The sequence below is a fragment of the Sebastes fasciatus genome, chromosome 6 (genome assembly GCF_043250625.1).
Source record: "Sebastes fasciatus isolate fSebFas1 chromosome 6, fSebFas1.pri, whole genome shotgun sequence".
In the NCBI taxonomy this organism is placed as follows: domain Eukaryota; kingdom Metazoa; phylum Chordata; class Actinopteri; order Perciformes; family Sebastidae; genus Sebastes; species Sebastes fasciatus.
In genome coordinates, this window is record NC_133800.1 from 3,135,429 (window position 1) to 3,151,157 (window position 15,729).

At 40.6% G+C, this 15,729-nt stretch overlaps 1 protein-coding gene across 2 annotated transcripts in view; it reads left to right on the plus strand.

The window, feature by feature from the left end:
- Positions 1-6,758, plus strand: part of stxbp1b (syntaxin binding protein 1b) — a 43,280-nt gene extending 36,522 nt beyond the window's left edge. The window contains exons 19-20 of one of the 2 annotated variants that reach the window (XM_074637133.1): positions 171-306; positions 5,789-6,758. In XM_074637133.1, the coding sequence (XP_074493234.1) occupies positions 171-292 (122 nt within the window). In that variant the 3' untranslated portion in view covers positions 293-306; positions 5,789-6,758. The remainder of the gene's footprint in view (positions 1-170; positions 307-5,788) is intronic. The other variant, XM_074637134.1, reaches the window with a different exon arrangement.
- The last annotated feature ends 8,971 nt before the right edge of the window (positions 6,759-15,729 follow it).

Genomic DNA, 15,729 nt, shown 5'->3' on the forward strand with positions numbered 1-15,729 from the left:
GGCCTTAAGTCATGCTGACCTCTCAGACAGTACTATTTAGCAATATTTTGTAACTTTTAAGACCTTTGTGAATTATTTTTTGTCATGACCGGTCTGATGTGTATCTTACGTAATAAACAAGGATTCAGGGTTTAGTCCTTGCTGAGCTTTCAGGCTTTTCTCCCCCATAGGTTCCACCCACATTCTCACCCCCCCTAAATACTTAAAGGAATTTCAGCACCCAGACTTCCTGGACCCCAACGCCCCTCCAGAGGGCACGGAGGGCACAGAGGAGCCGCCGCCTGCAGAATGAAAAGACATTTGGAAGTAAATACAAGTCATTATGTGATTTGTGAATCCCTGTGATCCCCCATGTCGATCCACCCGCTCAGTGTCGTACCTTTGAACCATTGATACCTGCAGTAGCTCATCCTGGTCCTCATGTTTCATATCTATATCTTGAAGTAATACGTCAGCATTTTCGGTAGACTCTCCTGATGGGAACATTTTGGTGTTGTGTGTTATTTGCAACGTGGTTCTGTATTTGTTTGTGTTTCTGTATTTGCAGCGCGTTTCTGTGTTTGGTTGTGTTTTCTCTATTTGCAGAGCATTTCTGTATTTGTAGCGCTTTGCTGTATTTGCAGCATGTTTCTGTATTTGGTTGCGCTTTCTCTATTTACAGCGCGTTTCTGTATTTAGTTGTGTTTTCTGTATTTGCAGCGCGTTTATGTATTTGGTTACGTTACCTCTATTTGCAGCACGCTGCTATATTTGGTTGTGTTTTCTGTATTTGGTTGTTTTTTGCATTTGCAGCGCGTTTCTGTATTTGGTTGCGTTTTCTCTATTTGCAGAGCATTTCTGTATTTGTAGCACGTTGCTGTATTTGTAGCACGTTGCTGTATTTGTAGCGCATTGCTGTATTTGTAGCGCATTGCTGTATTTGCAGTGCGTTTCTGTATTTGGCTGTGTTTTTTCTTTTTTGCATCATTTTTTCTAAATGCTGCGCATGGGTTGTCAAATTGGTGAAGATGTTTTCTTAATGTGCGAGAGTTTTGTCTATTTGCGTGTGTTTTCTTAATTTGCAGTGTGTTGCGCTCTCAGGGCCAATGCATCAAGCCTCGGTTATATTCCCAAATGGAGGCGTATACGCGGACATCTGCGGACGGCACAGATGCGTAGTAGTCATAGGATACAGTTCGCTTGGAGGATGCGTTCCCCACATGCGCAGTAGGCGTAGTCGCCGTGCGGACTGTCCGCGTGGTCACAGCAAATTGTTGGTACGCAGATGTCCGAACAGAGCCTTTACGTACACCCTATGATGATGAAATTTACATCATGTGGACATTAGCAGACCTTTGCGTAATTGCAGCTCCGGAAAGTACAACTTTGGCTTAAAGGTGCCTTTGTGGTCGCTTTGGACCCCTGGGCCTGTGCCTGGTAGGCCTACTCAGTTATCCATCTATGCATATAATGAAAACAACTGATAACATTTTATTACACATTATTGTTGGTGGTTGAACAATGCTAGCTTACTACAGTAATAGACAAAATAAATGTGCTAGCGGTAGCACTACAACCAGTGATTTACGTGACACATATATGATTTTTGGGTCCACACTGTATTCTTATCACAGGTAAGTTGAACAAAGGGCCATAAACCTAAACTATTCACCTTCACTATTCAGCTTTGTTGCTCAGTTTCTGATTATAACCTCTCATAGTCATCTTTTCCTCTTCATGTATCTTCCTGTCTGACCTGTGGTGTTGTGTTGAACCTCACCTCCCTTTTTATTCCCTTTCAGAGCCATTGTTGTGATTTGTTTTCCTGAACTTCTGCTGTTCTTTGTCTTCCTTTTTTATATCTATAGTAGTGCAATTCACTTTTCCAACACAAATCTTTGGCACTTGTGTTCTTTGTACAGCGATGTCCTTATAGAGTGCTACAGGAATGAGTCCTAAAACCCCGAAATTAGTTAGCATTTTAGCACTCCCGGTACCTTTGTCTGGAAGTCAACAGGTTTTTTGAATGGGTTTTTAGTTAGGTGCCTGAAATAAGGTCTGTGGTTAACACAAGCTGAAGAGATTTTAACATTTAGTTTTCTTCGACATAAAATACATCAATAAATATCCCACTTCTGAATTTTGAAGCTTTTATGAGTTTTAAAAAAGGCGGTCGCTAACAAGTGGCTAAATGAAACTAGTAAACGTCATCACGCTGACTTGTTCACCTTTACGGCCTCGTTGTGTATACTTGCACTCATGCGCCCATGGTGTAGTTTGTTTATAGCCTAAAGTTAGCTTTTTACGTCTGGCGATTGCATTCACACTTTTACAAAACGTGTACGTATCATAAACATGTGTTAGCCACAGAGCTTATTTTCTGCAATAATCCAAAATCCAATGGAAAAAATCCTGTTGGCTCTTTGTAGAGGGAACCAGGGCGATGCTAACTTCCTGGTTGGCCTACAAAAATACGTCATCCCTGGAGCACTCTACAGGGGGAATTGTCACTGTGACTTTGTCTGAATGTCGTGCTAGTTGAGGAAAGTCTTCGTCAACGTCTCACTGCTGATTTGTTGTGTTGTGTTGAACAAAAAGTATTCAATCTTTCAGTTTTTATACAGAAAGCTTTATGATGAGGAATAACTTCCCTGTTCCACCTGACAGCACCAGCAAATGTGTCTGTATGTAATCATGGTTTTCTGAATGAAAGTGAAGCGGATCTTACTCATACTCCCTGAGTGACAAAGTTAGACTCTGTTTTTTCTTTCTTATTCAGTAGAAAGAGGGTGTGGGTAAAAAGCATACACATGTGTGCAGAGTGATAGACACACTTACACAGGTGTGAATAATTTGGTATCATGCTGACCCAGCTAAACGGTTATAGGTTTACTGAAATTAAATATAACATAATTCCTCTTTCTCTTGAATAGCACTCTGTGCTCCTACTGGTCAACATCACAGAACAAGTTGTAGAAATTGTCACACTAGATGAGAGAAATCAAAAGACATGCTACATGCAACCATGTAGCCTGATTCCGGCATTAGTCACGGTTAGTCTGAACCTAAGTAAGCTAAACAACAATTGAAAAACATAATTAACAGTCAGTAGAAAGCACTCAGCGACCTCATGCTTAAGCACCACGGCTGCACAATCCTCTACATTTGTTGCCTAAATAGATCCTGCATGGGAAGTTTGGGCCTTAGATTCATTTGCACAAAACTTCAATTCCACTAATTGATCAACATTTTGTTGCAATAGTACAACGCATTCAAGATGCAATACATGATGTATGTCAAAGAGGCCACATTTAGTGCATATAAAGATATAAGCATTTGGCATTAGTTATAGGAGATCGAGGTGGAATAGCAGAAACAAAGGAATAACATTTCTTTGTCATCATAATATGATGAAAAAAATGTAAGAAAATAGGAAAATGTGGTATATGGTGTGTGGCCTTGGTGAATAGATGTGTGTTACACCAAGGAATCCAGCGAATGTTTTGCTTATACGTGTTCCAATTTAAGAATTACGGACATGGCACATAGTGTCATCAGGTAGCATATTAGCACATAGCAGCAAAAACTAGTAACTTGTTTATTTCCCCAAAGCTTAATCTTCCACCAAATTCATTTAAATCTATTCCTTAGGGTTTGGTAAGATCAGATAAATAAACAGACAGAGAAAGTGGATCATATAATCTCCTTGGCAGAGGTAATTACATAGATCGATGGTAACAGCATCGATGAGAATACGATGAATGTGGGGTTGGTGCTTGAGTGGCATTGGCGATTAAGCTTGCTTTCATCTGAGCAGGGCACACTTAATAATGTGGCCTGTGAACTACAGCTACTCTAGCCTTGATTTAAACTGCCCGATGCTGAGCGGTGGCTGAGTGCTAAAGTAGTTCCAAAAGGAATCCGGGTTCATCGGTTGTATTGAAAAACTTTTACAGGGCCTATAGCTTTCTAAGTTTCAAAATTAACATATCAGATGAGCCATATCCACGGTTACTTATTTATATTTGGAACTATTTTAGGTGAACAACCCTAATATGCTGAAAAGATAATTCCAGTTTATCACAATTTGGGTTTTATTTGAATTGTTTTGTTCATCATTTCAGTTGTGATGACATTGTACACACCAAAGTAATTGCTGAGAATTAGGGACACAGTGACATTAAATGGAGATTTGGGTTGTTTTTGAAGTGGGGTTGTATGAGGTACTTATCCATAGGCTGTGTATCAGCTACAGTCGACAGCGGTCGGCACGCCCCCAGATTGGAGAAACAGACAGAAGGACCAGCACGGAAGCAAAGCAATGTACTGCTGTGGATGGGGTGCAGCAGAACATATTTTAGACACCCGAAAGAAAGGTCCACACAAAAAAATCATTATCAGGTTAAGTGTATGCTGTATTTATAACATTTTCCAACAGGGAACTGAACTGAAAAGGATTTTTTTTGTCAACACAGAGTCTGGTGGCTTTGAAGAACACATAGATTTCAGTTCAGTTCCCCGTCAGAAAGGGCTGTCTGATGGCAAGATAAAGTAGTGAAAATACTATAAAGTTCACATGATAATAACACGTTAAAGCAAATTCGTTTTAGTGCCACTCATTTTTTTAACGCATTAACGAAACCTGCGATTTCAATGTTGAAGCGGGCTCAGTTTTAAACCTAGAGTGACGATATCATATGAAACTAGAAAACCTAAGGAATCCATTGGTACCGACCATACTAGCTTGTATTGAGAGATGTTCAATAACGCTCCAAACTCCAAACTGTCATGGCCATTTTCAAAGGTGTCCCTGACCTCTAACCTCAAGATATCTGAGAGAAAATGGGTTCTGTAGGTACCCACGAGTCTCCCCTTTACAGACATGCCCACTTTATGATAATCACATGCAGTTTGGGGTCAAGTCATAGTCAAGTCAGCACACTGACACACTGACAGCTGTTGTTGCCTGCTGGGCTGCAGTTTGCCATGTTATGATTTGAGCATATTTTCCATGCTAAATGCAGTACCTGTGAGGGTTTATGGACAACATCTGTCATTGTTTTGTGTTGTTAACTGATTTACAATAATAAATATATGCATACATTTGCATAAAGCAGCATGTTTGCCCACTCCCATGTTGATTATTTGAGTATTAAATACTTGACAAATCTCCCTCTAAGGTACATGGTGAACAGATCAAAATTTGTGATTAATTTGCGATTAATCGCGATTAAATACTTTAATCGACTGACAGTCCTAATAGCTTGAACTGATCTTTTCTTAAACCTAACCAAGTGGTTTTGTTGACTAAACCTAAAGTAGTTTTGTTTCAATTCACAATGCTAAGTTTGACTTTCACTTTCACAGCGTGGTAGGTGCAGTTTGGCCCCTCTGAAGCATTAGAAATATACACACAAAAATCCATGGACCAATAACAGTGATAACTGGGTAAATTGTCCTGCCCTAACCTAAGGTGCAACGAAACTAACAGGTAGGTTAAGGACAACCAAGCCCAATTTGTACGTATCCACGTATGTACGTGTCCTTAGAAGAGGTCTAATCAGGCAGTATATAAATGAAATTCACCTGAGGGAGTCTGAAGGAGGGAAGTCTGTGATGGGACGAAATGAAGACCCAAGTTGAAATATTGAAAAAAAAATGATGATGTTGGATATTAGATTGATCTAAATTAACCAACAAAATACTGTCAGTAAAACATGAGGCGTTCCTTATATTATTCATAGGTTATTATCGTTGACTTTAGGCCATTATACTGAAAAGTGATCATACTTTGTCTTGTGTCTTTCAGGATCAACTGAAATCTTCACCCCTTCTCGCCTTCTAAAATCCCTCAAAGACTTGGAGAAAGAAGATCAGAGCAATTAATAAGTTCCAATGCTCCCTCCTCAGCCCTCAGCAGTAACGACTGCTCCTCTCCCCTAGCATAACACATCAAATATACACTTTACGTTGTACTTCAGTTGCTTTTAACTCATAAACCAAACTGTGTTTTAACATATGAGTGCATTGATGTTGATCAAAGTTTATTGGATGAGATTGGATTTGTGTTGAATGTTGTCTACTGTACATCGTGGGATGCTTATTTCTTTGGAAACATAATGTATGTGAATTAGTTTAGATGACTGGATGAGATTCAGGGATTAAGGGCTATAAATGAAATCTGGTTAAAGAGTATATACTGGGACAATTATTCCACTGCTTCGCAGTTATAACAGAACAAAAATGGTCTTTTTCATTGAAGACGCATGGTTTTGACACATCTGTGTATTCACTTTGTAACCTATCCTCCTACCTTCTTGTATTTTGTTGGAGCTTGCCAGTTTTTAAGTAGTGCTTTCCTTACAGTAGCAACCTTGCCAATACTGTACAAATCATCAGCTTTTCAGTGATGTGTCTGACCTTGGAAATGCCAACGTAAAACCACTCTGATGCTATATTTAGCTGTAGATAGATGAAACATTTTATAGATAAATGTTGTACATTTTTCAGTACACAGCAGTGTTTTTTTGCAGTGTGTTCTTTTTCCTTTTAGAGATCCAATTTCTTTTTGGTTCCCTGTGTTTGACCATTATTTTATCATTGGTTATTGTTCTATAGTGATTCTCTGTAACTAGTAATCCGCTGTGTACGAAGAGAGATGTCAGTATTATGACAAGTATGTGCTTCTATGTCCACATCCGTGAAGAATCTTTGCTGCAGGATGTGTGTTAGCAAATAAAGTGTCTTCCATTAAACTCTTCATTTAGTTGTTTTTTAAACTCTGTTTTGAGGTCAAAATGAATAGTAAATAGTCATGAGCTCTCTGAAGTACAAGGTTTGAGCGTACAGCATACTGTACGTAGTAACTTGTGGTGGTGGAAAAATTAATAAAATCCCAAATCACACAATTGCCTCAAAGGACTTTACAATCAGTACAGCACACATCACCCTCTATATTTAGACCATATAAAGAATCAAAAGAAAAAAAATATTCATTAAGCAGAATTCAGGTCAGTGTTTTTAATCTGCACACTAATCAAGGCTGGATACCCAACCAGGTATAGTAGGCTGTGTGTATGGCCCCGAAACCCCAGACCATCAGGAGCCCCAATTTCACTGTGCAGCAATTATCCCTCCATCCATGTCCTGCTGCCTATCCAGGTCCAAGTCCCAGTGGAACAGGCAAAGTGAGGAAAGTCAGACGTCCCTTCTCATCAGCTACTGTATGTCCTCCAGCTTTTCATGGGTAACACCGAGGTGTTTCATGGCCAGATGCATAGAATCTCTCTGGTGTGTTCTGGGTCTGCAAAAATCCCATAATAACCTTTCAGCATATTGTAATTCAAGTGTTCTGAGAGAAAACTAGACTTCTGCTCCTTTATTAGCCAGTTTAGCCCGTGACGGGAGACTTTGACCAATCGCAGGTCATTTCAGAGAGAGAGAGCGTTCCTATTGGCTGTGCTCCGACTGGTGGGCGGTGCTTGGTATTTCCACAAAAGATCTCAACATGGCTGCCGGGTCACAAACTTTCTAATTTTACAGCTAAACAGTACACTACAAGATGATTCTGAGAACATTTGAGGAGAGAAATAGACATTACAGTAACAGAATATTGATTCATATTAGATCAGCGCTGCCTAGTGTGACCGTTTGGTCAGAGTTCACGAATGATTGACAGCCAGCTCATAGACGGAAGCTGGACGGCAGACTCCAGATCAGCTCTGATTGGTTGTTTTCCTCCGGTCTGTGAAATCCTGCAGATGCCATTAGGAGCACCGGAGGACACTGGAAGACACCGGAGGACACTGGAGGACACCGAGGCACATGATGTCTGTCAGGATATAGTTACCATTTTATAAAAATGACTTTTTTAATCATATTTTCTCCATTTCTACCCACTGCAGCTTTAAGCCTCGTCACATTGTCCTTAAGGTTGTTGTACCAGACGGCTGTGTTTGAAAATGCAGCACTATAGCACAACATAAATTGAACTGATAATTGCATTTGTGGCCATGGCTTGTGGAGGGTCCTTTGTCAAAATCTAAGTTTGTTACCCTTATAATTTTAGCACATGTATGTGGTACATATTCTTTAATAAATGTATGTTTAGTCAGAGTGTTCCAAGTATAGACATAGACTCAAAGGCGTTAGGGCCTTCGCAGTTAGGGCTTGGAATGACGTGTCTGAGATCAGTGCTGCAAACTCTGTTTCTTCATATAAATCACTTTTAAAAACCCACTTTTTAAAATTGCTTCCCAGAGAATTATTTGTTATTTCATGGTGTTTCATGTAGTTTGAATTAGGGCTGTCAAAGATAACGCGTTAACGCAAATTAGTTTTAACGCCACTAATTTCTTTAACGCATTAAAGCAACTTGTGATTTTTAAGTTTAGTGGAGCGGCTAACATCCATTTTTCAGTCAAATCGTGCAAATAGTGATACAAGCACCAAATTTGGCATGATGATTCCCGAGGGGTCACTTAGCAAATATAAACGATCGGCCACTTGAAAATCCAAGACGGCGGCCATTTTTCAAGATGGCCGCCAAATTGACCTGCCGTTAATGGTTTCTCTCATAGAAATTCATCTACTTGGTCAATTTGAGTGATCTTGGTGTCAAATTATGTGTTTTCTAGCATACTGGATCTTATTTTGATAGTTTTAATAATTTTGAACTGCAATTTGGCGGCCATTTTCAAGATGGCTGTCAAATTTACTCGCGGAGAATGTTTTTCTTAAAGAAATGCATGTACTTGGTCAACTTGAATGATTGTGATGTAGAATTATATGTTTTCTGGTATGCTATCTAATCTAATAAGTTTTACAGCTTTAACATCCTCCAATAAGTGTTTTTCTACTTTTTGGCTGTCCGGTGAGTCTTTGCTTTGTGGTGTTTGCATGGCTCAATTGGCTTGTAGGCCTACTGTTGTAGATATCAATAGCTGCTGTTGCCATAGGTGTAGGGGCTTAGTGGTAGAGGTAGCACCTTTGTTTCAAAAGTCAGCCACATTCTCCAGGATGGACTACTGGCACTGGTCCTCACTACTTGCCCAACTCTCACCTGTGGCTCCATGAAGTTGCTAGTGCACGGCAATGACCACACCCCGGGACACCATGTTGGCTCACGGGCTGAACTAGGTGAGGGTAGCACACAGAGAGTATCTCTGTGATGGAGTATGTCTAGCTCCAAATGTCAAAGTGCATAGAGTCAACGAACCAGCCATCTTTATCCATAAGGTTCCAACCCAACTGCCAGAATTGTCACAACAGCAGAGAACTGTAAAGGAGTGATTGTTGGGCATTACCAGGGCACACTGGTGACAATCGCTGCTGTGTAACTCAGAATGGGGTTTAACATCAGCTAAGTAGGATTCAGCATTATACTTAGTGTCCCAAATGCTGCTTACTACCAACCCCTGATCAGTTTTAAGCAGCCACACCTGAATCGACAGGATGTGCAAGCCGGGGAGAGCCGAGCCAAGGATAATGGGGTTTCAGTTATCCAGATAGTGTACAGATTGCGTAAAATAATGCATGAGCCTAGCTGTATCCCATACAAGAAAGTGCCCGTGATACAGGGTGGTAAAAGGATAAACCTTCGACCCTAAACATTACAATGGCTTTAAACCAAAAATCAACTGAAAAATGTTGGCACACTGACTGAGCCAAGTGTTGCCTTTGTCAAATGGACAAGAATGAGGGCCTTACTTCTCCACATATAAATCCCAACAAAAGACTAGGTGATGGGTACAGCCTCTTGGCGAGGAAAATTCCCAGATTCCATGCAGTCAGTCAGCTACCAGTCAAGCGTGACCCAGCAAGACTAGACGACGGTAGTGGGATAGAGGAAACCTTGATGAAAAATAACACCAAGTTACAAAGAGCTGAAAAGAGATCAACCCCTTCAACTGTTACAGATGAGAGCAGCTGTTACAAAATACCACGGAGGGTCAGAGATACTCTATCCCCCAAATGCTTTCTGTGCGAGGAAGAAGGGGGCAACTTAAGATAAGCAATGACCATGAAACTGAATGAAAGACCAAATGAATGTGCAAAATCCTTCAGTGATGGAAAGCTCCTTCCCAATCTGAGTGCTGGAGATGTCATCCTGCTTGCTTGGCTGCTCTGTACAAACGAGAACGAGCCTATCTGAATGCCCAACAGCTGCAGAAGAAAGAAGACCTGGCCCAGAAGAAGGAAGCAAATATGGAGAAGCAGTCCACCTGCATAAATCAGAATTCAACAGCACGTCTCATGATGGGTACCTTGAAGATACCGTCACACCATCCCTGCTTCTGTTTGTATGTATGATTGAACATGGGGCTGATATCAAGTCACAACTGCAGAATGGCGCATCAAAATCTGACCTTGCAACTGTTACAGTAGAGCTGTTTTGCCAAATACAGGGAAGGATCGCAGGTCCACAGGCACTCCAAGGACAGGAAGACACCTTTTGCTATGTATGTTGGCCTGTCTGTGTTTGCCAAGACCAGAAAGAGGCAACTGATAGATATGTTGGTGTGGGAACCTCATGGATAAAGATGGCTGGTTCGTTGACTCTATGCACTTTGAAATTTGGAGCTAGACATACTCCATCACAGAGAGACTCTCTGTGTGCTACCCTCACCTAGTTCAGCCCGTGAGCCAACATGGTGTCCCGGGGTGTGGTCATTGCCGTGCACTAGCAACTTCATGGAGCCACAGGTGAGAGTTGGGCAAGTAGTGAGGACCAGTGCCAGTAGTCCATCCTGGAGAATGAGTCTGACTTCTGAAACAAAGGTGCTACCTCTACCACTAAGCCCCTACACCTATGGCAACAGCAGCTATTGATATCTACAACAGTAGGCCTACAAGCCAATTGAGCCATGCAAACACCACAAAGCAAAGACTCACCGGACAGCCAAAAAGTAGAAAAAAACTTATTGGAGGATGTTAAAGCTGTAAAACTTATTAGATTAGATAGCATACCAGAAAACATATAATTCTACATCACAATCATTCAAGTTGACCAAGTACATGCATTTCTTTAAGAAAAACATTCTCCGCGAGTAAATTTGACAGCCATCTTGAAAAATGGCCGCCATATTGAAGTTAAAAATTGTTAAAACTATCAAAATAAGATCCAGCATGCTAGAAAACACATAATTTGACACCAAGATCACTCAAATTGACCAAGTAGATGAATTTCTATGAGAGAAAGCATTAACGGCAGGTCAATTTGGCGGCCATCTTGAAAAATGGCCGCCGTCTTGGATTTTCAAGTGGCCGATCGTTTATATTTGCTAAGTGACCCCTCGGGAATCATCATGCCAAATTTGGTGCTTGTATCACTATTTGCATGATTTTTCCCCTATCCGCTCCACTAGTTGTAGCGAGCTCAGTTTTAAAGCTAGAGGTGAAGATACTGGTATCAAACTAGAAAACCTAAGGAATCCATTGGTACCAACCACGGCATACTAGCTGTCATGATAGCTTGTCGCGAAGAAGGCTAAATAACGCTCCAAACTTAAGCAGAATTTGGGAAAAACTGGCATGGCCCTTGACCTCTGACCTCCAGATATGTGAATGTAAATGGGTTCTATGGGTCCCACGAGTCTCCCCTTTACAGACATGCCCACTTTATGATAATCACATGCAGTTTGGGGGCAAGTCATAGTCAAGTCAGCACACTGACACACTGACAGCTGTTGTTGCCTGTTGGGCTGCAGTTTGACATGTTATGATTTGAGCATATTTCTTATGCTAAATGCAGTACCTGTGAGGGTTTCTGGACAATATCTGTCATTATTTTGTGTTGTTAATTGATTTCCAGTAATAAATAAATATATATATACATTTGCATAAAGCAGCATATTTGTCCATTCCCAGGTTGATAAGAGTATTAAATACTTGACAAATCTCCCTCTAAGGTACATTTTGAACAGATAACAAATGTGTGATTAATCACGATTAATTATGGACAATCATGTGATTAATCACGGTTAAATTTGCTCATTATTTTAATCGATTGACAGGTCTAGTTTGAATCTGTGTTTTGAAAAGTGCCATATGAATAGAATATTATTATTATTATTGTAAACTAACTCAAGGGCAACAGGATACATACAATGCAGTGGGAGGTATAATAGATCAATAAGGGGGCTGCAGGCTCCCTGATGGGTTAATGTGGCACTGATAACAAGCAGTAACTATAGCTGTCATTAAGTGCAGTACAATATTGTTCTACGATATGTAATACAGTACAAGTATAAAATAGTTAAAAATGGAAATGCTCAAGGAAAGTACTTGTAACTTAAAAATGAACTACACTTTACTTTTCACCACGGGTGTCTTGATTATATATCTGCTTATAAATATGTAGTTTTAATGGGATTAACCTTGTTAAATAATACATTTCAAACATACAGCTGTGATTCTTCATGAAGCCACTGGAGGGAGCCTTTGCCAAATGCTGATGAAAGCTGTTAAAAGCGTGGGACAGATGAGGCTCTCTCATTATGAGAGCTTTGAAGCATGTAAACTCAGCTGTGATGGGAAGACCATTTTTAGAGTCTTTTCCCACTCAGGCTGCATTGATGTTTTAAACAACGTGATTTTTCTGGTGAATGAAAAAGTGAGAGCAAAGAAAACCAGTGGGAGAAGTCAGTGTTCAACAATAGAACTCCTCACCGACCTGTAACCTAAACACTATTCTGCCTGGGGATTGAGCAGCAACATCGAGGACATTACATTTCCTTTCAAAAATCTTGTGGGAATAATACTCTGCAATCTATTTGGTACAAGCTCTGTTTATGCAACGCTGTAGTCCGCTCAAGGCCGCAGGCAGAGAGGCAGTATAATATTATGTGAGTCATTTTTAACTCGATGGAAAACAGTATTTTCTAGAGACAAAGCTCAGAACAGCTGAACACAAGTCCATCTCTGCTGAGGTAGCACAGTGTGGAATTCAACACGAGTCTTATATAACAAGACCATGTTGTCAATACAGAGGGAATTCCATAATGCTTGAGTTACAATCTTTGCTCCTAAATGCCCCCCCCCCAAACAACAGAGGAGTGTTTTCTCTCATGTATATTGTATCTCTAACAAATGAGCTTTATGTGGGTGGGAATACAGTTAACGTCGGGGTTGGTTAAGATTTTACAGGCGACGGACTGTCAAGCCTGAGACACACCATGAACGTCAGGAGCGCGTGGCGGCTGGATTACCTGTTTTACCCGTGTTAAAAGGTTAGAGCAGCCACGCTGCGCGTCTCATGCGCGTCTCATGCGCATCTCATGCGCGTCTCAGCTGCGTCTCTTCTAGAGAATAGAGGTCTCGCCTATTTTTGGCGCTTGACGCGTCTCACAGCAACAACAGACAGGGAAAGCAATCTATTGACAGTATATTGACATCATATCAGCTACATTACTACAGTTTCAATGTCTAGAAATCTGTAGAATATGTCACAGACCGTGAAGGTGATCTATTGACTGTATATTGACATCATACCCGCTACATTACTACAGTTTCAAGGTCTATCTGTAGAATATGTTACCGCGATGAAGAAAAGTAAAGACTTATTTTTAAATCAACACTTCCTGCTTTCATTTAAAAATAAAAGCCCTGAAGCATTTTTTCTGTGGACAGAATTCCTTTATTTGTTAACACAAGGCTTTTATTCTGAAATATTTGCCGGACAGTGTTGTAGAACATGCAGTGACTTAGAGAGCTCCATGCATGAATATAGTACGGATTGTGGATTGTTACTATTATTTACAAATTACCACACGTTTCTTAACCTTTCTCGGTCTAAAATAAATATAAATGACATTTATAATTGAATGAAATGGCCATTAAAAGGCAAACTCTTTGTAAAAAGAAAGGGCTGACAGCAGCAGAAACGCAGCACACACCCAGCTGACACGCAGCTGAAATGCAGCTGGTGTGAACGCCCGACGCGTGAACCACACAGCCACCACTCCACGCAGCTGCCATGCACTCCTGACGTTCCTGGTGTGTCTGGGGCTCCAGTGTTGCCGACTTTGCGACATTCTCTCTAGATTTAGGGACTTTTTGAGCTTGTTAGCATCTAATGCTGCTATAGCTACTTTGATTGGAAAAGAGTTGGCAACACTGAGCTCGTTTTTTGGCTGGATCATTTTTAAAAATCTAGTGTAGACTTGCTAGTTTCTTAAGGTGGCCGACCCTGCCTTTAAGATACTGAGGTTACACTTCAGAGTTATGGCCCTTTCAGACACAACGTGACAATGGCACCACTGCGCTCTGAAACCCATTATTTCCAATGACTTGCGCCGTGCCATGACAGCTTATCGCTGCGTTGGGCAAAGCGTGTGTGTAGCACACCGCTCGACAAGCTCGCGATCAAAGTTCAACTAAGAATGCCCGCGGAGCCAATAGAAACGAGGCAGCCAGCAAGGCAAAGGAAGACAAAATGGAGGAAAAACTAATCTTGTGTGTGTCTGAATTCCCTGAACTGTACAACACAAGTTTGTGCATGTATCAAGACCTCAGGAGAAAAGCCTTGTCTTTGAAACATGTTTCCAACCAAGTAGGGATATCAGGTGTGCTAGCAGGGCTAGTGCTAATGCATGCTTCTTAGCATGGGGCAGATATATGCATAATACATATGTATTTTCGTTGCTGGCAACAACAAAATGACGTATTCACGCTGAAGTTTGCAAAACCCCAGACCACTCGATTCAACTGTTATCAGCTCATTAAATGTGCATTATCGGCCATTATAAGCATCATCAGTAAGGTACTTTTACTACATTGTAAAAGTGAAAGTGAAACTTAAAAGCACGTTCTAACACATTGTAAAAACTGCATTAAACGTTACGATTTGAACACAAACAAAACAGCTTCTTTAGATTTAAGCAACAAAACCACTTTCCGGGAAAAAGATCATGTTTTGGCTTAAGATAACTACGTTTGAAAAGTGAAAATGAAACTTAATGCTTGTGAACACAAAGACAACTACACATTGTTTGTTTCATACGGCATGCGCTCGGTCTCCTGGGTGTAATCCATCGCCTCCGACCTTCACCGAATATGGACTTTCATCTTGTCACTTCAGCGCCTGACTTCCGCTTCTGCTCCTGTCATAATTACTGCAGTCGCTAGAGGCCACTGTCGTCTTCTTTTATTCCTTCTTTCGGTGATTGACCATGTGAATTAATGGGCCTTCACGTGCTGTTGTTTCAGTCTAATATCTCATACATTTTTTTCTATAGAAAAGATTTGAGATTGATTTGTTTTGGACACTGAAGTTACAGGGAGAGGACTCTTTGTGTTATCTCACCGTTGCTCTAATCTTATTAAAACATTAATTATTCTATGACACACATATGCAAGCTTGATTCTCTCATCAGAGTTTTTTTTCACAGGTTTAAAAAGGGGTTATGCCACAGGCGTAGAAATCATTTCTTAACCTCATTTCACATATCCCAAATCATGTTGAGCCCATAATGTCGGATAGTTAGAAAATTGAAATTGAAATAGAAATTGAAATTGAAAAAACAGATTTTACATGTTTGTTTTTCAACCCTTGCAATCCATCATTCAGAATACAATGAATATCGTTTTATTCCATCTTTTTACCACAGATGAAAAAAAGAAGTAGAAACTCTGCAGCACTTGGTGATGTCAGCATGCTGCTAATGGAGAAACGGAATCTCAGCCAGTTCGATATAAATGAGATTGTCTTCCTGCTTTAAAACAGAGCAATAGTCCAGCATATGTGGTCCA